This window comes from Cricetulus griseus, chromosome 10 (genome assembly GCF_003668045.3).
Source record: "Cricetulus griseus strain 17A/GY chromosome 10, alternate assembly CriGri-PICRH-1.0, whole genome shotgun sequence".
Classification (NCBI taxonomy): domain Eukaryota; kingdom Metazoa; phylum Chordata; class Mammalia; order Rodentia; family Cricetidae; genus Cricetulus; species Cricetulus griseus.
In genome coordinates this window covers 31,685,972-31,709,587 of record NC_048603.1, presented here as the reverse complement: position 1 = coordinate 31,709,587, position 23,616 = coordinate 31,685,972, and the positions used below count along the sequence as shown (strand labels likewise).

General features: G+C 42.1%; 1 protein-coding gene across 1 annotated transcript in view; it reads right to left on the bottom strand.

Annotated features, from left to right (window-relative positions):
• The window catches only part of LOC113837496 (beta-1-syntrophin), a 242,190-nt gene that overhangs the window by 114,924 nt on the left and 103,650 nt on the right, over positions 1 to 23,616 (bottom strand). The window contains exon 2 of the mRNA XM_027431687.2: positions 16,041 to 16,260. Within this exon, the coding sequence (XP_027287488.1) occupies positions 16,041 to 16,260 (220 nt within the window). The remainder of the gene's footprint in view (positions 1 to 16,040; positions 16,261 to 23,616) is intronic.

Here is a 23,616-nt window from a genome sequence, read left to right as displayed (position 1 = left end):
CATCAATTGAAACAATGTTTTATAATTGTCAATTCATTTTTTAAAAAGGCTTATCTAGCACTTGTCACAACCTAAAAAATTCTTAGCATCTCTTCCCACTAGAAGGATCTTTTGATATTCTGAGTAGTGCAAGGTAATTTATTTTCTAAGAAAAGGGAAACAAGACAAGATGACACTTGCTAAGTGTTTACTGGATGCTGTGTGTGAGACAAATGTCTTCTTATTTAACTTACCTATTGTATGTACATAGAGGCATTATCAATCCTTCACATATTAAAAACAAATTCCAAGAAGTGAATTGCTAAAAGTTACTCTGAGAGTGAATGAAAAAGCAAGTACTTAAGCCTGGGTTGGCCTGGCCTGAAAGTTAATCATCTTTTCATGACTGTACAATTCAAGAGATTAAAGAGAAAAATATTGTCAGAGACTTGAGAAGATAACTCCATGAGTTCTAACTCCTGGATCTAGTGTTTCGTTTCCAGGTAACATGAGAAAACATTTTCCAGTGGTCTGAATGTTTAATAATATGGTGATGAAAACAAATGGCAGAACTTGGCATTTACTAGGTGTTTCATAACAGGGACGGGGAGAGCCTTTTATTCCAGATGGAAAAGAGAAAGCACACCGCACCGGGAGTGAAAGTACACATGGGAGGTGGTGAATGATTGATTTGTCCCTTTAGAGAGAGAGAATTAGCACTAAGATTTTGTGGCAGAGAGGTTTGATTCCCACTGATGTATCATCACTGGGCTTATGTACACTTCTCCCTCCCCCCCTCTCTCTCTAGTCAGTCCCTTTTTGTAGATATTTCAATATCAGATCCAGCTCTGTGTGGTGACATCAGCCTTCATAGCTGTGTCTTCTGCTGCATATGGCGTTGCCATTATGGAAGAAGTTCCTTTTCGATCTATTCTACCCTTTCCGGAGAGTACAACAGTCCACCCCAAGCCCATTTAGAGTTCTGTCACCTGGACCACTCCCTGCTATATTACACTCCTATAGCTTCTTCCAAGCCTCTTGATGGTCAAATTTGCATCAGAGTGGTTAAAATAAATCTTTTTGTTCTGGTTAAGAGGGTTCTAATCAGGTGTGGTAGCACACACGTTTAACCCCAGCAGTCCGGAGGCAGAGGCAGAGGCAGGAGGATCTCTGAGTCTGAGGCCAGGATAACCAGGGCTGCTACACAGAGAAAGGAGAGAGAGAGAGAGAGAGAGAGAGAGAGAGAGAGAGAGAGAGAGAGAGAGAGAGAGAGAGAGAGGGAGGGAGAGAGGGAGGGAGGGAGGGAGAGAGGGGAGAGGGAAGGAGGGGTCTTACTTATTCCAGGTTAGCCTTGACTATGTAACTTGAGGCTGGAATTGAACTCCTGTTCTTTCCACCATCGACTACAGACATCCTTCACAACACCAGTTTTAAAAGAAATCCTTACTGAAACTCTAAATGAGGCGTGACTTCCTATTAGGAAACAGGAATCTATACATATTAGGGCCGTCCATGGTGATGTATCCAAAGAAGCAGAGTTTGGATTGCTCACATCATTTAACTAGTCAACACTTGTATTTTATGTCAGATCTATCATCAAAGAGGCAGAATTCAATACCTTTCTTTGCTTTTTGAGGCATGGTCTCACTCTAAATACACTATAATTCTTAGGATTTTTTTTTTTAATGTTTTGGCCTCCAGATTCCTTCTTTGCCGTGCTCTGTGTTCCAAGATCCCAAATTTTATCAACTGAATGATGGTATCTGTGCTTCCTGGGCTCTAGCTTCCATTTGTGTATAGCTACTTGGAAGCATTAATAGGGGATATAAAGCAGGAGATGGGGATCTGAGAGCAGTGGTCTGTCCTTATTCCCAGCCAGGATTCTCTCAGTTTCAGAGCTCTGTTGCCTCCTCAGCCTGAGGGTGGTAACACCTTCTTGCTGCTCCTAAGATCTCGGTATGTGCTGGCTTTCAGTATGGCTCCCTCCTGACTTTATTCAAGTAGGTATCACTTGTCCTGGTGAGTCAACAGTGGGATGGGGTTCATATACTGATGAAGAGACCAGACCCTCTCTCTCCCAGCCCTCTATTTTGGCAGCCATGACAGGTTGCAGAAAAGACCCAGCAAGATGTAGGCCTCTGACTCAGTAAAATGTGCTGAGCTTCCTGACCTTGCCCGACCCCCTAGTCACTAGGAGGTCAGATACTCTCCACATGGCAAGGAACCAATCAAAAGTTAGCTGGAGGGCTCTGGAGTGCTTTACCCATAGTGGTGGAACTGTGGCATGTAGACCATAGCGACTGCCCTGGGAGGGCCTCTTGGCCACAACAACCAGTTGACCAATCAACACAGGACAGGTTGCCCAAGCCTGGAAGTGCACCAATTCTGAAACTGTTGCAAACCCCCTAGACACACCCCTTTCTCTACCCAATAAATTCCCCACCTTTTAGTTCCCCTAATTCTTCTTGCTCCTTCCTGCCCTCCATGTCAAAAGGATGGAAGACCTGAGTTAATACAGTTAACTCGTTAAATAATAAGAGAATCTTTGCTTTTGCATCGGAATAGGTCTCTTGGTGATTTGGGGATTCAGAATTTGGGCACAACACCGAGACCTTTTTCAAGTAACCATCCCCACATTAAGTGCTGTCTAGTGAATCATTCAAGGATGATCCTTGCATCCTGGGATGGGGACTAATATTCTCTTGATTGCTCTTCTGGATTTAATCAGGGGTGTCTAATGCTACTCTCAGATTCGGAACAAATGCAAAAGCAAACAATGACATATAGCATAGAACTTAAAGAAACAAAGGTGTAGGGGGAAGCTGTAGCCACGCCTACTTAGGGGCTGGCTACAGGTGTGCCTGACCATGCTTGCAAGGGCAAGGTCAGGGTGACGTAGAGCGAGACTTGAAGGGGACTGCGTTTTCTCTTTCGGTTTCTCTTTTGGGCTTGCGTACAGACCGCTGGCTAGGTCGCTCTGTAAGTAAGGCTTTTCCCTATTAAATACCCTTATATTTCTACCTGACTCCGTATTGGTAGTTTCCCACTATACAAAGGTGAGAATATTGCAAATTCAAGGCCAGCTGGGCAACAGAATGCAATTCTGTCCCCCAAACCAAACTTAAACAAAATAGATCAATAACAAAACTCACATCCAGCAACCCAAATCCAATGAGTCAGCAGCATCAAAACTCCCATTCTAGCATTATTTAGAAAGGAAGGTGGCACCAACTTTACATGTCCAAGCAGGAATCACTAAATGTATCCATGGTGATTTAGACCCTAGCTACTTTCTGAGCTAAGGAAATCAAATTTCCACACACTTGGAAAGAGAACAAGGTCTCAATGTGTGAGTCCTCAGCCCGCTGTTGACTCGTCAGTGCAGGTGATACCTGCCTGAATAGAGGATGTCTGCCTAAGTCTGGGGTTATTTTCAGAGCCATCATTATCTCTGCTGGAAAATCCTAGGGCAGCTATTTGCAAACCAAATGGAGTTCAATTAATGGATCAAGAGCAAAGGGACAAGACCTGTATTTTGAGAGTCAACATTAGCAAAAATCCTCGAGCACCCAGATGGCCAAGTTCAACCTCTCCAAAAGCTCTTACAAGAGGGGAAGCAGAAAATTTCCTGGAATGGGGCACTTTCTATACAGGAATGAACTGAAATGAACTCACGTGGACCTGCAGACCTGTGGGCCTGTGTATTGACGAAATCATAGAATTTTGCTTGGTGAGACCTCTGAACTCTTTCTCAAGGCAAACCAGAGATTTTTTTTTTATTTTGCTAGTACTCTGTTGTTACAGAAACTTTACTAATTCACATCTCTCTGATTAAAAATGTATGATAATTAGTGTGAATGCTAAAGTTTATTTATGAAGAAAGGAGACTTTCTTAAAAATATCAGAGCTACGAGATGCTTTTAAGCTCATTAAATCTAACCTTTTGTGCACTTGTTATATATACCAATCTATAAATTATGCTAAGAGTCTTGTTGAACAAAGCACAGTGTGGCTTGGTCATCCATGTTAACTTCTCCTTCCTGAGAGCCCAGCAAAGCAGGACTAAACTCACTGGCGAAGAAGAGAGGCAGTATTTCAGTATGCATTGGAAAGGCAGGCAGCAGCTAATGAGGTAACTGACTAGAGGGAGTTATAACCTAATGGGCACAGAGAATGCCAGCTAGGAGTATTGTTGCTGCATGACACAGAACATCCCTAGAGGATTAGAGCTGAAGAGTCCCCAGTGCCATCTATATGCTAAATGTTGGGACTTTCAGAACAATGGCAGCCAGGTAGTCTCTTACTCTTCATGCTCCATCCACACACAGAGAAAGAGTAGGTGATTCATTCTGGAGTAAATGAATAAACCCAGAAAAAAACCTCTTCTAACCACATCCACGTCAGCATCTTCCCATGGGAAGCTTGCCCAGTGATAACTACAACTCTACAGCCTCACACGGGCTTTAATAAGCATCTTAGTCTCCCTCCATCTAAATAATGAACAAGGGATTGGCAGACATTTGAGGAAAGCCTCCAACAGGGAAGATGAAAATGCTTCCAACGCAAGCAAGCAATCAAGCAACAGAAAAAAGATAAGAGCAAAGAGCACAGTAAAAATAAGCTAATTAATGGTCTCCAAGAGCTAACAGATAAACGTGATGTCAACAAAACAAGAAATTCTATGCAAAGGGGACATCAGACAATGGAAAGAGCTGAAATGTAAACAAAGTGTACTTAAGAGAAATGTACAACCCAAGTTGAAACAAATGTGACAGAGCGATCGAGAATCCAGAAAATGTAAGCAGGGATTCCAGCGTCCTTCCATGAGAGGTAGAGAAATGACAGTCAGAACAGAGGAAGACATTAGCAATGGAATAATGTCAACAGTTTCCCAGGATTTCAGTCATGATAGTGCTAGACAGGCCTACAGACAGGCCGTAAAATAAATGAGGAATATTAACTACTATGTAGAAATCAATCTTTTAATTCCAATTTATTTTAAACTGCCTGTTTTTATTGTAATCATCATTTCCGTTCATAGGTAGTGTGAGTGTGTACCTGTGTATACACACACAGTTATATTCTTGTGTCAAGATCAGAGATCAATAGAGGTCTTCATCTATACTCTCCACCTTTCCCCCATCATCTTATTTTTATGTAAACATAGCCATACTTACACTTGATTTACTCTTCCTTTACTCCAGCACCAAAATAGTTCACTTGGCTTCATCATGGGTAGACAGGTAGCTGGGTGATAGGCAAATGATAACATAGACAAATACGCAGGACCCAAGTGTTAGTATTGGTGGTAGGGGAAAGTGCATGATTTTAGATCAAATATGGTACTTTTCAACAATAAAATACTAATGATTTTGAAGTAAGGATCTTGCTATTTCACCCAGACTAGTCTCCAATTCCTAAGTTCAAATCCGCCTGCCTCAACTTCTTTTGTAGCTGGGACTGCAGACATGAATGGATGAATTTTAGCTTTAACATTAAATGTTTAACGTATTCTTTAAGCTGTAATTGAAAGATTATAACATTGGCTCTTTTTTCTTTTATTAAAAATAGACGTCTTTTCACACAATATGTTCTGATTAAGGTTTCCCGTCCCCTGCTTCGTCCAGTTCTTCTCCACTTCCGCTCCCATCCTGCTCTACACCCTTCCTGTCTCTGCTTAGAGAACATACAGGCATCTAAGGAGTAGTAACAAAACAAAACAAAGCAAAACAAAACAACAGCAACAAATTAGAATAAATCAAAACACCTAAACAAGAGAAAGAGTCAAAGAAAAAGAACATCGACTCTTACTTAATACACACACATACAAACACACACACACACACACACACACACACACAGCCAAGTACTAGGAATTCCACTAGCATGCTTCAGGAAGATTCTAGATCTAGAGCCTGAAAAATTATCTTCTCCTAGGATACAGAAAGCCCTTTGTGATTAACACTCAGACCTATATTTGTTTGGGTTTTAAGACAATTATCATTTTGCAGAAAGAGGAAAATTGCCAGAGGTCACAAAGAAACCAGGGGAATGAACACCGAAATGGTGAATGTTGAAAGTGGCCATAAGGCCTCTCTTAGGACGTGGGGTGGGGCGTGACAGTTGATAGCGGCGGGAGGAAGGCCTAGGCTGAGGTCTTGGGATTTCATTTTACTCTCTGTACTGGGGATCAGACTGAGATCCTCCTACGTATGTGGGGAAGAAATCTGCTACTGAGCCATGGTCTTAGGTCTTAAAATTTTAGGTTTTTGATTCTGAGACAGGCTCGCCTTTAAGCTGATAAGGCTAGCCTCGAACTCGTTCTGCAGCTCAGGCAGGCCTTGCAATTGTGGTCCTCTCCTTTCAGCTCTCCTTCAGCTGAGATTACAGCTGTGCTACGGAGCCTGGCTGAGGACTTGGAATTTGACACATGGATAATACTTAAGTTCTTTGGAGACTACAAGTTGAGAAATTAGAATGTAGGTCCTTGCAAAAAGTCAGCAATTTCAGCAGCCTTAAAAACCTCTGTGAAAGAGTGTTTTCCTGTGAAATAAATCTCTGCTCAACAGCTTGGGGACATGACCTGGAAAGTTCTCTGCTCTCTGAGTAAAAAAAGGAAGAAATAAAAACAAAGCAACAGCAACACTATAACAGAACTCCTCTGCTTTCCTTGCATCCACTAATGAAGACTTTTTGACTGAAATCTACATTATGACATTGCTGTCCTAATAACAATCAGAGGTTGTCAGCATTAAACCTCCTAGTCATCACAAACCTTTACACATGGCGAGAATGCTGAGCCATGTTTTCCAGAAAACATCTCTGTTTATATGGGAAGATTAAATAGAATATCTTAGACTGGGAAGTTAAAATCTTCAGAACTTTAATACTGACAGTTCTGGATTCTGGGAATCTAAGATCAAGGATCTGGGTGATTTGGTGTATAGTGTATATCTGTTCTTCACAGATAATGGCTAGTGTGTGCTGTCATGTGTCAGCAGGAATGAATAGGCTTCTTGCCAACTCTTTCATATGGCCATTAATTTCAATCATTAATCTTCTATTCACTTCACAAACATTCCACATCTAAATAATATTACACAGAAGATTAGGTTTCACCATATAAATTTGGGGGAGAGAAGCTATGCTCTGGATCCCTCAAAATACGTGCCTGTCTCAGGTACAAAGTATACTCAATCTATCCCACTGGCCTCCCAAATGGTAACTTGTTCTAGAAATCTCACCTAGATATCCAACTCTGACTCCAGTGAGATGAGGATTTGTTCCATCCTAAGACAAGTTCCCCTTCAACTGTGAGACAATGAAACCAAGCAAGACCCATGTTGCAAAACACGGTGGTAGGGCAGACTAAGGATAAATGCCCCCATTCCAGATGGCAGAACCCAGAAGGACAACAGTAGTAGCAGGTCCTACTCAAATCCAAACCCAGCAAGGTTACATTATATTGTAAGTCTTCATAATATCTTTGACTCTGAGTCTTCCTCTCCTCACATATTCAGTTGGGGTTTGGGTCCCCAGTCTCCAGATGAGCCTGTCTCCCACACTTTTCCTGAAACAGACCACATGGAAGGTCTTAGGCAATGAAGTCACTTGCCTAAATCTTACCTGCATTGGAGTTGTGTGCTGGCTAGCACACTGGTCTGTAATCTCGGCTGTGCCTTCATGACCTCATTGAGAATTGTGTTAGTAGGAGGGCTCTGCAGTGGTCTTACCCTGTGTCTTGGGTCCTAGAACTTTTCTTTTCAGTCCATAATTGGAATTGTAGATGGAGGTGGCCATGGATTCATAGTGTATGCACCCGTGGAGATGCAGAACAATAGAGGCTTGAGCATTATCTGGGGCAATCAGGGGCACTGGATCATAAATCATGCAAGGAACAGAGCTTTGTAACTGTTCTTTTCTCTAGGTCTCAGCATTCTGGGCCTACAATGTCCTAGACAGCTCCAAAGATCTCTGCAATGCCTTCGAGGTCATTATTTAACTGTCTCATTGAGTTGTGTCTGGTTTTCATCTGTCTATACCAACCTCCTTACCAAAGGTTCGCTTGGCCACATCCTGGGTATTCTTTCTGAATATTTTTTTCAATCTTACAACACACCGAGGCTGAGAATTTTCAAAATATTTAAATTATCCATCCCTTTTGGTTACCCATTTGATTCTTGATTTCTTTATTTCTTCCTGTGGTTTACGATAAGCAGTCAAGAGAAACAGTGACATATGTTCACTGGTTAGGTATTTTTTCTCTCAAATATTTTAGTTCATCACTCAAAACACTTCTGCAAGGCAGTAGGATGTGAAGACAACTCAGCCTGGTTCCTTGACACTTTTTAAGTCTCTTTCCAAAGGACACTAGTCCTGTGTGTCAGGGACTGACCTTAAAACTAATTATTTCCTATAGTCCCCAGAAATCTCTCTCTGTCTCTCTCTGTCTCTGTCTCTGTCTTTGTCTCTGTTTCTCTCTCTCTCTCTCTCTCTCTCTCTCTCTCTCTCTCTCTCTCTCTCTCTCAGGTTTTCTGAGGTATGGTTTCTCAGTGGCTTTGGAGCCTGTCCTGGAACTAGCTCTTGTAGGCCAGGCTGGTCTCGAACTCACAGAGATCCTACTGCCTCTGCCTCCCGAGTGCTGGGATTAAAGGCGTGCGCCACCAACATCCGGCCCCCAGCTCTCTTTCTAATACAACTTCTTATTAATTCTTTGAGATACAGAATACATAAACTGTATTGTGATTACATCCACTCCCTATTCTTTCCCTTTATTCCTCCTGGACCCACCCTCCCCTCCCTATCCATGTCCAACATTGTGCCTTTTTTGTTTCGAACCCACTGAGTCATAATTGTGCTGCCCACAGACTCATGGGCATGAGCAAATCCACTGTGGCGGGGTCAGCTGCACCATTAATGGAAACCAATTCTCCCACCCCAAGAAGTTACTACTTATCAATAGTTTCTCAGTTAGGAGGTTGGGGCTCATGATCTCCTTTTTCCTGGATGCTAGAATGCTGGCTGACTTGATTTTGTACAGGGCTTATGCAGGACACCAGGGATGCTGTGAGTTCACAATTACAACAGTGCTATCGTGTTCAGAAGACGCCCTTTCACTCTGGACTTCCTCAGCCTCTGATGCTTAGCAATCTATCTGCTCCCTCTTCCTGATGGTCCCTGAGGCGTGGGGCATGGTAGGGACTTAGCTGTCTCCTGTATGGTTGATCATTTTACATCCCAACTCTTAATACTACTTAATAGAAGATGAGGCTTTAACATAAGATGTAGGGGAAGCTGTAGCCATGCCTACTTAGGGGCTGGCTACAGGTGTGCCTGACCACGCTTGTGAGTGACTGCGTTTGCTCTTTCGTTTCTCTTTTGGGCTTGCATACAGGCTGCTGCCACGCCGGCTGGCTAGGTCACTCTGTAAGTAAGGCTTTTCCCTATTAAATATCCTTATATTTCTACCTGACTCCGTATTGGTAATTTCCCACTATAATAAGACATCGGTATAGAAATACTCCCTTATACATTTAAAGAAGCCGAGAACAAGGAAAGCAGTAAAAGGAAAGAAGTAACGACATTGGGACTTAAATCTATACCTTTCTAACTCCACGCTGTGTTTCATCCCTTCTTCGACAGACCATGTAGTTCATGGACCTCCATCTTAGATATTTGAAATGTGTCCATTTCATATAGCACAGTTATACATGGCATTTGCCTATTCCTCTTGTTTTCAAATGTAATATAAATCAGGATCTCTGAGCAGCAGATTCCATTATGAAGCAGCCATTAAGTGTCCAATCAAGAATAATAATAATAAAAAAACAAAGTAAGAAAATATGTATTTGGCGAGTCTCTTTATAGGGAAGTCATCTTGAGGGAAAAGATAGATATAAGTGCCTCGTGAATCTTCGTTCGGAACGCAATTAAGGAGGGAAATTGTCAACAATATTCAAAGTTTAATGAGTATGGTGGGGAGTTCTGAGTAAGGTATGGGGTAAGGAGGAAATAAATTTAAGCTAATAAAATCCTCATTCTTTTGCTGGTAGTCACTAAAACATTGTTTGTCTCTAAGTACGGAGCTAAAGTATCTGGGATCATCTAAAACTCTAACTGAACAAAGCAATACAAAAACAACCCCAGAGAGCCAGGACTAGGAAGCGATTCTATGTGATAAACAAACCCAAACTCTGCTCTCTTCTGACTCTCACCAGAAAAAGATCCATGGGAAATAAGGAGGTTTAATTAGCCATGAAAGGACAGGGAAGCATGCCTGGAAACCACAGGTTATTTATATACTGCCCAGAGGAGTGAGTTGGCAAGGCAAAATGCTGCATAACGGCCACCTTGGAAAGGCTCTCCCCATGCTGGTAAGACCAGCACCATCTTTCTTACTTGAAACACTTCAGATGTATCCGCCCATCTTATATTGGCTCTAGGCTCATCAAACAACTACCGTGGTCTTTACACTTCTCATGTAGCTAGTCTGCACAGAGAAAATGCATGCTTTAGTAGCCTTGCAAGTCAGCACTGTTGGATTTACTTGTTGCTCTGGTTTTCCTGCTTATATTTGTGTTTGTCTTCCCATGCAGTTGGTCCTCAGTCAGAACACATCAAGATCCTCCCTGTTTGCTTGATAACGGCATTGATCACTTAAGTGGATTCTGGCTATTGGGTTAGTGTGAGTCAACCTTTTAGAGATGGATCCATTCTTGCAGGCCCTTGAATCAACTTTCTGATTTTCTGTGGCTGAAGTTTCTCTCCTGACTTCTGGTGACGTCATGGATGGTGCTTTGTGAAAAGGAATCCAAGTGTGTCCTACAAGATCCCACCTCTCCGATCACTGTGCCAAGCAGACACTTCCACCTGAATCCTGAACAGAACCTTGGTGAGCTTCTCACCTGAGCACCATGCATAGAAACACAGAGTGTTTTCCAAAACAGGTTGAATGTATCTCTTTGTACTTTACCCATGAAATATACCGTGAACTCTGTTGTGTAGTTCACAAGGTGGTGGCCGATGCCTCCTCACACTGCTTGCATTCATACAGCTGCCCACACCTACTACCAGGCTGGCTAATGCATTGTCCTAATTGCACCAAATTTTCTATGTATGGGGATAGAATGTTGCTTTAATCCATTCTCTCATATTCAAAACTATCTGTGGAAAGCTTTCTTCAAAGGAAAATTTGGAGAATGTAAGGATGTCTGAAATGCACAGATAAATATGATGTTTAGCATATTTTAGTGAGAACATTCTGGAGTATCTACTTTGTATTGAACAAAGTTCCTGAAAGCTGGGAGAGTGAAAGGAAAATGTTGATTGCCTCTGATTTCCAGAGCCATGTAGTTCAGGAACTAGGTAGGCATGTAAGTAAAAGTTTTGAGCCTTTAAGAAGGTTGAGATAAGTGGGCAGAGCTGCATGGAAGTTGTAGCAAGAGTTATGTCCAGGAGAGGTCACTTCTGCTGGGGCTTAAACAAGGGCCTTTGGGAAGATGACAGGGAGGCGACCGCTGACCTTACACAAACTTGCCTAAGGATTGCTGGAGCGTGAAGGCTGGAAATGTAGGGGTCAGTGCTGGGCAATTGTGGACGATTCAAAGCTTACTGGGGCTTCTATGCAGTACCAAAGAATATAGATATTATTATGCTGGGTCAATGGATTGAACAAATGGATAAATGCAGGGTTTCTTTTTCCATCCATTAGGAGATTGAGGGCTGGAAAGGTAACCAACTAAAAACAAAGCATCAGAAAGGACCTGGCTCCAAATACTCTGGTGAACTGGAGATGTGGCCAGGATGAGGACTCTGGGTGTGAAGGCAAAGAATTAAATATGAAAAGCAGAGGATATGTAAAGGGGTAGCATTTGAAAAGAGTATGTTGTCCTCATTGCTAGCCACTAGCAGTGAAATTCTTGTGGATTTGGTGCCTGCTGAGTGACCTTTTCCATAGAAAGAGCAGCAATCTTGCCTGCTGTTGTATGGCTGCTTCTATTTGAAAAATTGAGCATTAAAGCTTTTAATACAACCCGTGAGCAACTGTGTGGTGCCCACTGAGGGCATCAGGCCCGGAGACGTCGGTGGCATTTGTCAATCTGCTTTCATGTTCTGGCGCCCAGGAAGCCATTAACTCCTGGTGATAAGTGTTCTGTCAGGTGTTGAGGCAGGGGACAATGGAGGTGATGGTTTAGAAAGTGTCAGCCAAGGCTGGGTGAAAGTCCCAGATCTTCTGTTTGTTTTAACTCCTAGTCCTCAGCAAAACTCATAAAGTGGTGTTGGAGTATGTCGTGGTTGGTTAACTGCATTCAGTGATGAGTTCTTGTTTAACTTGATGTAGGTGTGGCGGAAATTAAGACGTCTTCCTGCCCGTGGCTAGACACAGTGCCCACACTCTTTACCCCTTTTGTCTCTTTTACATTAACCCTGTCTACTGTCTTCTCGTATTATCTTTTAACAATCGACTAGAAGTTACTGTGTTTCTTCTGTGGTCCAAGAGCTACTTACAGAAAGTATTTTTTTAAAAAAACACTTATTTTAGGTTGATTTTATTTTTAATTTTTCTGGCATCAGCCCACTACGGCCAGAGGGCATTGTTCATACTATTTTTACCTTATGGGACCAACTACATTCTCTTTGTGGTGTACTCTATGTCCAGTTGTATGCATGTTCTCTGAGTGTTTAAGATCAGATGGGATGGGGAGTGTCACGGTGCTGATTGTGGACTCTATGTGCATTTAAAATGAAAGTGCGTTCTCTAACTGCAAGACGCAAACTTTAGGATAATAAGGAAACCCTTACTATGCTGTTCAAGTCTTCTGTGTTCTTATTCATCTTTTTGCCTGCCACGGGACTAATCTTGGACCCAGAATTACATATATTAAATTACCTTTCCCTATCACACTTCTGTGTCTTAGTGCCCTTTCTATAGCTTCTGCTATACAAGCTGCTGCTGTACCGTTATTTGGTTTGTGTTTAAATCTACTGAGTGCTTTTTGTGAATTTTGGTCTGCAGCATAAATCAGTCCTTCTTTGTTCTGTTTTCTGCTCCTCACCCTGCATTTTTCCTTGTCGTATATCAAGATTGAAATCGGTGCTTTCTGTTGCATTAGTTTTGTGGGCTCCTGCCAGGCAATGCATCTTGCACCTCTGAAATCACTTTGTGTTAGGAGTTTCTTGTACTCAGCAGAGTTGTGGTTTGCCAATATTATTTTTCTGATGGGCAATGCTGTGTTCTCCCCAGTATGCAAATGCAACTCTGTAAAATATTTGTTTCCTCTTTCTCTCCTTTTTTCCTTTACTAGGGGGCAAGTCTTATCCTTATCTCTTTGGTGGCAGTGGTTCAGGACCTATCTGCACCCAATGTCTCCTCCTGAACCATCTGTTTCAGCTGGACCCTCATTTTTAATTTCGCCATGTTGTTTCTCATATCCCAGCAGGACAGGCTCTGCTTCTCCCACCCAGGATGCTGTGCAGATAACTCCTCAGTGGTAGACTTGAACAGCAGTGGTATTAAGCTTTAAAAAAAAATCCATTCTCCTCTCTGGATGGACACACATAATGGAATTTCCAGTATTATTAAAGCCTTAGGTTTCTCAAAATAGCCTTGATAATTGATTGACCTCATGCTGTTCATAGGTCACACATGTTACAGTATATAAGTCTAATGCTAGAAGAACAACAGAAAACAAATTCTTCATAAACGTTTCCTTCAAGGTGTTAATGGTTCTGAAAATTTCTTTATCTTCCTAATGATTTCTTTTTTGCTCATAGAATGGGGAAAACAATTATATCACAGATAGCTGTTAGGGGCACTAACATGTGCTAAGATGTCAGACATTAAGCAGGTAATAAGAAGGACCAGGCAAGAAATTCTGTGAATCCCCTAAGTATGAACAACAGAAACAAGAAAGAGCATCACCTCCCTTGTCAAAGGATAAACTACTTCTGGGCTCCTGCTACTTAGAGCCCTGCCTGCAGCAGTATGTGCCCAACAGTAGCCAGTAGTGTTTTTCTTTTTTGGTTAGGAATGTAAAAGCCTATCTTTGAAATAGGAAATTTCCCAATATTCAATAAGAGCAACATGTATGAGTAGAGTATATCTGTAAGCTGTGACTTTGCGATTGCTGGACTCAGTGAATTAACACCAAACTCAGTACAAGATGAGCGAGCACACCGCAGATTGTGAAACCTTGACATTAGATGCTCAGGAGAAAGGACTTACTTGATTAGGTAGGTGGGACCCAAGGGAGGAGGCAATTGTGAACAGTCAGGAAATCAACTGCAGGCCCAGGGAGCCAGTGGAAATGGAGGGAGAAGAAAACGGAACAGGGAGGAGGAGGGCATCTAGGGAGGACTACCCCGCATCCCACCTGGCCTGACTCGTCTCTCAATGCCGCTTGCTGCCTTTCTCTTATGAGCAGCCCATCCCTGTGCTGCTAGGCAGACTCTGGGAAAGGGGGCTGGAGAGTGGGGCAGTGGGATGTGACAGGTGGCTGGAGTCAGACGGGCCCTAGCAGCTCCCTTAGAGGGAATTTCTTGGGATGAAGAGCTAGAACCCACATGGGCTTAGGAGGCCCAAATCACTTGGCCCTTCCCCATCAGAAACTGTGAGCCTAGCCAAACACTTCCCATTCGTGGGAGTTGCAGCTGTCCCACACATGTTGTAAAGAATGACCAGTAGAACTGTTTCTATTTTTAGCACCTTAATGTGGCTGCAAAGGTCACCAAGAGTCCCCATTTGCTGGCTCAGTTCTCAGTCTCTCTCCCTCCCTCTTGTCTTCTTAATTGCATTCTTTGATACCTTTTCCTACAACTTGTGTGTTTTGTGGTCAAATAATTTTGGGGTGAAAAGAGGCCATAAACTTTTTCTTTACCTTTGTTGTCCTCCAGAGAGCCCTGGATTAAGTGGACTGTCTATTCTGTGGCATTCAGTCACATACGGACTTTGGGAAAATGCCCAGCAATCTCAAACTGATGCCATTTCTTACCCTCTTATGGGAGAGAAGAGTTTTAATTCTTTTGCCGTCTGACCCTCCCAGGCCACTGTTGAGGGTTCTGGAGCCCAGGCCGGTAGGTTTGCCTTTTACTAACAATCTGACACATGCTGTTGTAGGACACACTCATTCCAGTGCTAAGTACTTCATAGGATTTCCTCATTTTGCCCTCAGAAACTGGTCTCTATTTCAATTACTCCCATTATTTATAGAAGACCAAAACAAAACATGGAGGTTTGAGCAACTTTCCTAAAATCTCATAGACTCACAATGAACAAACTAGGAAAGATACTGGTATCCCGATTCCAATTTTCCCTTCTACCTAGACACTGGGTCACGTGTGTTTACATCATGATGCTAAAGAATGGGAGAATGGGAGGGATCCTGGATGGAATATTGATGGGGAATGTACTGTGTATGTTCATCTTATTGATTGTTGAATAAAGTACTGTTTGGCCAATGAGGCAGCAAGTTAGGTGTGACTAGAAGTCAAAGAGGATTCTGGGAAATGTAGTAAAGAAATGGTGATCCAGGCAGGAAGTGACATAGCGGGGACACTCATATTTAAGGAAGGACAAGCAGGAAGTGGCCCTCTTTTCCCCTCCGCTCTTCCTTCAGTGGCACAATGTGATCTGCCGGCAAAGGGGGGGACACCAGTGGAAGGCGTCCAATAAGATAAGTCTTATAAAATATATAGATTTATGATAATTAAAACTGAGCTAACAGATGAGAATCCTAGTCATTGGCCGAGCAGCATTTGTCCATAATACAAATCTCTGTGCATTAATTTGGGCCCTAACTTGGCAGGCAGAACTCAGGTGGCTGGCAGAGACTGCCCATGTGGTGGTAGGGCTCAGGCGGCTTTTGGCGGAAAGATTTATAACAGAATATAGTCTCCCTCTTTCAATATGTATCTTCCACATGCCTGGAGGGTGGGAGGACCTTTTCGTTCTGTTCATAAGCGATGGAGTTTGTTTTTTTTGTTTTTTTGTTTTTTTGTTTTTCCAGACACATCATGACAACTTCTCTTACAACCTCAGAGGCCAGGAAAGTTTGCCCCGTTACCTGTTTTCAGGGTCAGCCAAGGACATGCTCCGGGTGACGTAGCACATCTTCAGGGGGATGCTTTTCCGATCTCTATGGAAGGAGAAGGACTGGGATGACGTCAGAGGGTCTGCAGACCCGCCCCCTAATCTAGGCGACTCAGGTGGAGGCGTTTCCCAGCCAATCTCAGACACAGGGGATCCTTTCTTCACGTAGGGAGTGGCTTCCCTCATGTACTTCACTGTAAACAAGAAGACAAGAGGCACTTTAGGAATACCAGGGTTGGTACAGAGCACATACAACAGACAAGTAACATTTCCATGTTGGGGAGATCCAACAGCTATCTAATTGGACTTAAGGCCCACTCAACAGGCAGGAAGACATGCCTGGTACTGGAAACCCGGCAAGAAGCAGGTAAAATGCTTAGTTATCTTTAGACCTATTGAGTAGTGCAGTTGTCATCCTCTACCAAGGAAGCTTCTCTTTTCAGATACTACCGAAGACTACCACAGAGATCTACAGCATGTCAAAATGCAGAGAATATGGCTGTCCATCCACACTTGGGTCATCTACAACAGAACCCCTAACCTGAGGCTCATGCAACAGCAAAGAAGGGGTGGAGAGTTTGTGAGAGCTTTAGGACCAGGAAAACTGCAAGCTATTGTCATCTATACACGGCAGGGAAACTGCATCCATGATCTGTTAATATTATGAATGTCTGCACAAGACCATACCAGCTGAAATATCAACTTGTGCAGGCAAACTTCCATAAGGGCTTGCTCCTAGGATGAAGAGTTATAGGTACCAACATTTGCTGAAGGAGAGAGAACCAGTTTTCTATAGGGATGGCCTCCCAGTAGGTTTCCCAATCTTAGTGGTTAGCCCTGAACACACATACATAGAAGCAATACTAATAGGATTTGGTAGATTTTGAGTGTGTGTGTGTGTGTGTGTGTGTGTGTGTGTGTGTGTGTGAGACACTAATAAGTTTAGAACAAAGACATGAATTTGAGAGTAGGTAGTTGAAAGAACACAGGAGGGTTGGAGACAGGAGAGGGAGGGATGCAGATGATATAAATGCAATTCTGGAAAAAAAATAATAACATGTTGCGTTTCTGGAAATTTTCTGTCTGAAAGAAACTCAAATTGGACATGCTGTTAGCACCAAGCCTCTTAAATGCTGAACAAGATTCAGGTTTTCTGTTCCTTTCAACATGATTATCTTATTATTTAAATTATGCATCAGCGTCAGTCTGGGAACTTGCTATTACCGTGTTCTTTGGTTGGAAATTGCATGTGGCTTCTTTCAGTTGTGACAATGTCTGTCTTTTCTGATTATAAGTCATATTCTGGAAGAAAGATTGAAAACACGCAGGAAGATGATACAGAGTGTAACCTATGGTGATACAGGAATCTAGTAAGCCACACCCCTGCCTGGGATGCTAGTATTATGTTCAGAAGCAAGGGTACACTTGCTAAAATCATGTACACAAAGAAATGACGATGAATGTCTATATTCTAGTGGCACAATCTGTGGTAACAGAGCCATTATTTTTCAAGGCTGAAAGCTAGGAAAATAATAGGATAAATACATTGTAATCTCTATAGGCGTTAAAATAAGATGGATACAAACATTTTGTTGGAGTAAGACTTGCAAGATCTATGATTAGTGGAAATACAAAGTAGACAGCACTCTATATACTGCAGTATCTTTGTATATATAAAATCACATATATATGTATATATAAATTGTAGTTTTTTATATACTTATACAAAAACACATACATATATGCTAAAAGATATGTATATTTATATATAACTTCAATTATTTTATTTTTAGAAAACATTGATAGTAGTTTGTTTTGGAGAATGGAAGGAAAAGCCAACATGATGGAAATAGACTTTTGCTATTCATTTGTGCATTGTTTTTGTTTACTGTATTCATATATTACCTTTGTAAGATTAAAAAGGGTAACAAAACTGAATAGAACATACAGAAGTTCTTCTCTTTCTCATGATTGCCTTGGCATTCCACAATAATTTGCCTCTCCTAAATTTAAACATTGCTCTCTAGATGTCTTTTGAGTTGGCAGGGCAACTGATACATAGTGGGGAGAGATTATAGTTCAGGCCATTACAAGTATCTGTTACTATCAATGACAATGAACGAAAAACTTGGAGATGGCTTCATCAGAACTTGAATAAGTTAGTTCACAAGCTGCTGCTTCCATGATGTTTAGGAGGTTTAAAGAGACTACAGGGGAGAATAATGTGTAGTTTCCATATTCAAGAGTTATAACATGAAGATGACCATAGTAGATGCTTTTAGTACCCTATCTGGATCCTTGCACTATCTCCTAATTGCCATGCATTGGCTGAATATAGCATACCACCGTTCCCCAGCTCCACAGACCCCATTGGCAGAGGAGAGGCTGCAAAGCCTGGGAAGCTGTTGACCTCACACAGGGGCTCTGCTTCTAGGAAATCCCACTGAAGAAATACAGAAGTCACGACATGGAGTAGAGTCATCTAAGTTTTATAACAGGAAGAAGGAACTTAGAATGAACCTGTAGGCATGAAGCCAGTGTTGGAATCCATAGCCCCATAGCCCCCTGGCTTCCAACCTGTCATCAGGGATTCCAGTTATAGGAGAGAGGCACTCACAAACATGCATTTTAAGGAAGGCATTATTGCCAAGCAGTCTACTTAAAGAGGAGCACAGACATGACTCAGAACAAATGTAGAAACCTCATGGAGATTGACTTTAGTTATACAAAGTTGAAAGAAATGAGGCTCTTTGAAAATATTGTATTTTTAGAGCCGGGTGGCGGTGGCACATCCCAGCACTCAGGAGGCAGAGACAGGCGGATGTCTGTGAGTTCGAGACCAGCCTGGTGTACAAGAACTAGTTCCAGGACAGCCTCCAAAGCCACAGAGAAACCTTGTGTCAAAAAATCAAAAAAATATATTGTATTTTTAACCTTCTATAAAACTCTAGTTAATAAATACTAGAAATGTGTTGAAGGCAAGGAAAACTGTGCTGAAGGAGGGTGGCAATGGCTAAGAAAAGTGTCATGTATAATGAGAAAGAGAAAGGGAGGTGGAGGGGTTACCAGGGAGGACCAGGGATCCCAAGAAGGTGAGGAGGTGAGGGAGGAGAATCTACTGAAACCGTCTTTGTCAAAAGTGTCACAATGCTATCTGATACCCCGTATGCTAATTTAAAGAATAAAATAGACAGCTTCCTATTCCTGCAGACAGTAGAAAGTGTTTGGCGTATTACACTCACCGGCATTTAGGAAATTCGAGCGTTGAGATGAGAGGAAGATTTTTGTTGGAATGCATTCTTATCTGTCTGTCTGGAGTTGAGAATGAGTGTTTCAGAGTGAGGCTCAAGGCTGCTGAGTGAGGGAGTAGCATTTGAACTCAGCCTTTAAATGTGGCTAGCACTTTAAGAAGCAGAAGGCTCATAAGTGTCCTTTTCTATAATGCACTCTGATTTGCAACTGATTGCAACTCCATTGAAAAGGAAAATTTTGTCTCGGCTTGCAAGAGGGATGAGGAAACACATTTGCAATGTACTTAATCATGGGCCAAGTATGGAACTATGTTATTTACACATTGTCCCATAGTTAAGCTTTGCAATTATTATGTAATGACTCACTTTATATTTGGTTGGGGAACCAGGGTCTAAAGAAGAAATATCTACGATATCATTCATTCATTGGGTCCAAGTTCCCACAAGCAATAAAATATAAAAGTATATTGCTATTCTTCACAGAAAAGCCTTGTAGTGCTATTCTAATTCTGTCAAACATCTAGGGTATCCTTGCGGCCAGTGTTCTCTAATATACATCATGTCACTGATGCTCAGCAGTTTGTCACGTAGGGGCTCATATGGCTAGTAAGTGACAGAGACATAGTTTGCTTATTCAGAGATGCTTTTTCATGAAATCTGGCTATGCCACTTAGGTGAAAGAGGCATCAAAGTTGACAAGTTTGGATTTTATTTTAGATAGTGGCAATAATTGTTCACAGTGAGCAACACAGAGGCACAATCACTGGTCAGTTGTAGAGAGAATTCCAGAAAAGTGGACTGGGCTACCTAAGGGAAAAGATATTAGACACAGGTCAAGCAATTCCAAGGCCACAAAGAATTACTGCCAGTGCTAACCCAAGCAATATTCTAAATATCCTGCTTAAGTATGAAGAACTCTAGAAATACGTGGTTTGGTTCACTCGTGGACAGAACTGATAAGCATACAAAAATCTTAGCTGAGGAGCAAATATTTGCCAAGTGCCCACTTCCTTTGTGCACAGGATTAGAGTCATTCACACAGAAGAGACGGCATAGCAATGCCTGGAAAGTTTGCCTTCTTGGGGATGATGTTTAATGTTGAATGATGCTCTTAAACCAACCAATAGAAGAAAGAGAGAGAGAGAGAGAGAGAGAGAGAGAGAGGATGCACTAATGTGATCATCTACAATTTTGTTCATTCACCAAAATGTATCTGTTTATTTTTATGGACAAAGGATTGTTCAGCTCATGACTGCTAAGAAATCACCCCTAATTAAAAGATATTCAAGTTCAGAAGAGAGGAAGCAGGTGGTAAGGAGAGGAGTAGGTGATACGAAAGCGTGTGTTCCATTTCAAGCCTGGTTTGAGGAGGCACCACACTGTACAGATCTCTAGCAGCCTTACAGAACCAAATTATTGTTCTTTGTAGAAGGAAACCGTTTCATTCTAGGTGGTATGACTGCTAGGAACCATTTCCAAAGGCAATGAGCTGGCCTAAAAATGAAAGAAAATGTTGCACACTAGGAAACCAGGCCTATGAGTTCAAGCAACTGATGGCAGGAACAGCCATATGTACTTCAAAACTGTAAGGAGGGAGCTGAAAGAAATGAATGCCTGAGAGAGTTTTCCTGAGAATATTTAAAGAAGGCAGAGGCAGGTGGATCTCTGTGAGTTCGAGGACAGCCTAGTCTCTAGAGCGAGTGCCAGGATAGGCTCCAAAGCTACACAGAAAAACCCTGTCTCGAAAAACCAAAAAAAAAAAAAAGTAATCTAAAAATGAACAACAAAACAAATATAATAATAATAATAATAATAATAATAATAATAATAACAGCAATAAAAATAACTAGTAATTTTCAAATTAAAGCTTTATTGGAAAGGCGTGTTAGAAGGAGGAATTAGTTAATAATGAATTAGAAGAAATGACACAGAGGAAATGGCTCAGTGGCTGAGAGTGTCACACTGTTCTTACAGGGGACCTGGGTTCCATTCCTAGTATCCATGCTTGGCCTCTCACAACTGTCCATATCTCTAGCTCCAAGATGGTTCAATGCCTCTGTCTTCCCAATCCCCCCACCGTCTCCCCATCCTACCCCCCATACACTCCTCAGGGAGGGTGAGGCCTCCCATGGGGAATCATCAAAATCTGTCACATCATTTGGGGCAGAACCTAGGCCCTCCCCCATGTATCTAGACTGAGAAAGTATCCCTGCACAGGGAAGGGGCTCCCAAAGCCCATTTGTGCACGAGAGGTAAATAGTGGTTCCACTGCCAGCAGTCCCATAGACTGCCCAAGCTCCCCAACTCACACCCACTTTCAGGGGGCCTGGTTCAGTGTTATGTAAGTTCTCCAACTTTAAGTCTGGAGTCCATGAGCTTCCACTTGCGTAAGCCAGCTGTTTCTGTGTGTTTCCCCAGCATGGTCTTGACCCCTTTGGTCATTACTCCTCCCTCTCTACTGGATTCCAGGAGTTCTGCTCAGTGCTTAGCTGTGAATCTCTGCTTCTGCTTCCAGCAGCTACTGTATAAAGGCTCTATGATGGCATATAAAGTAGTCATCAATATCATTATAGGGCATTTAAGGTAGCCTCTCCACTATTGCTTAGATTCTTAGGTGGGTTCATCTTTGTGGATTCCTGGAAATTTCCCTAAGTGCCAGGTTTTTCATTAGGCCCATAATGGGTCCCTCTATGAAGATATCTCTTTCCTTGCTCTCCCCTGTTCTTCCTTCAACTCAACCTTCCTGATCCCTCATGTTCTCCTCCTCCTCTGCTTTCTCCCCCTCCTCTCATCTTTTACGAAATAATCCAATTAAAAAATGGGGTACAGATCCAAATAGAGAATTCTCAATGGAGGAATCTCAAATGGCCAATAGACGCTTAAGAAATTGCTCAACATCCTTAGTCATCAGGGAAATGCAAATCAAAATAACTCTGAGATACCATCTTACACCAGTCATAATGACTAAAATCAAAACACCAATGACAGTTTATGCTGGAAAGGATGTGGAGAAAGGGGAACACTCCTCCATTGCTGGTGGGAGTGCAAAGTTGTACAGTCACTTTGGAAATCAGTATGGCGGTTCCTCAGGAAAATGGGAATCAGTCTACCTCAAGATCCAGCAATTCCATTCTTAGGCATATACCCAAAATATACACATTCATACAACAAGGACATCTGTTCAACCATGTTCATAGCAGCATTATTTGTAATAGCCAGAACCTGGAAGCAACCTTGGCCAAAGAATGTATAAAGAAAATGTGGTACATTTACACAATGAAGTACTACTCAGCAGTAATAAACAATGACACCTTGAAATTCGCAAGCAAATGGATGGAACTGGACGAAACTATCCTGAGTGAGCTAACCCAGACACAGAAAGACAAACATGGTAGGTACTCACTCATAAGTGGATATTGGTCGTAGAGCAAAGGATAACCAGCCTATAATCCACACCTCCAGAGAAGCTAGGAAACAAGGAGATACACATGGACTCCACAAAAAGGGGAAAGGGACAAGATCTCCTGAGCAAATTGGGCTCACAGGGGGAGGAGGAGGGAGGGAGGAGAAAGAGGAGTCATGATTATAAAAAAAAATATGACATGTCATTATTTTTCTTCCTCTGGGCTAGAATTCCAACCCAGAGTCTCTTACACCACAGGCAAATGATCCTTACTGAGTTACAACACCAGCCCTTGGATCTTGCTTCTGTTTGACAGGCATGGAAAAACAAAGAAACTTGTTCTTTTATAAAAACAAAGAAAAAGGAATGGCTCCTGGATTTCTCTAGTGGTCCATCATTTCTTACCAGAGGAAGTAAGAGTGATCATAAGGTCACTTTAACTAAAGATTCCACAGAATTTCTACAGGGTGGCTAAGCACTTGAGTCCTCTTCAGTCCCTGATTGAGACCCAAGGCTAAGGACCCCCATGTCGAGAGTAAGAATGTCTTGATGAGGACAAAGATTATGTGAAGGCTTTCCCTGACTCTTTGTGGCTCATATCCTAAAATCGTTACACACAATCAAGTCAAGGTGGTGTAATATAGAGAAAGGAAAGTGTTACCTAAGTTGTCTGGGACAGGTACGCCAAATAAGTACATTCAATAAAGAAGTAAATTATTAACTTAGCAAGTTTAGAGTGAAATAAGAGACCTTGTAGGACTCCTCTGCTTCCCAAAGAGCCAGGAACTCTGGTCTCTGCTGTCTTCTACCTCACGTTCTTACTATAACCCTGATAATACCCAGTGGCTGTCAAGTCCCACCCCTCAAGAGCCAAATCCTGTGAAGACAAAGGGATA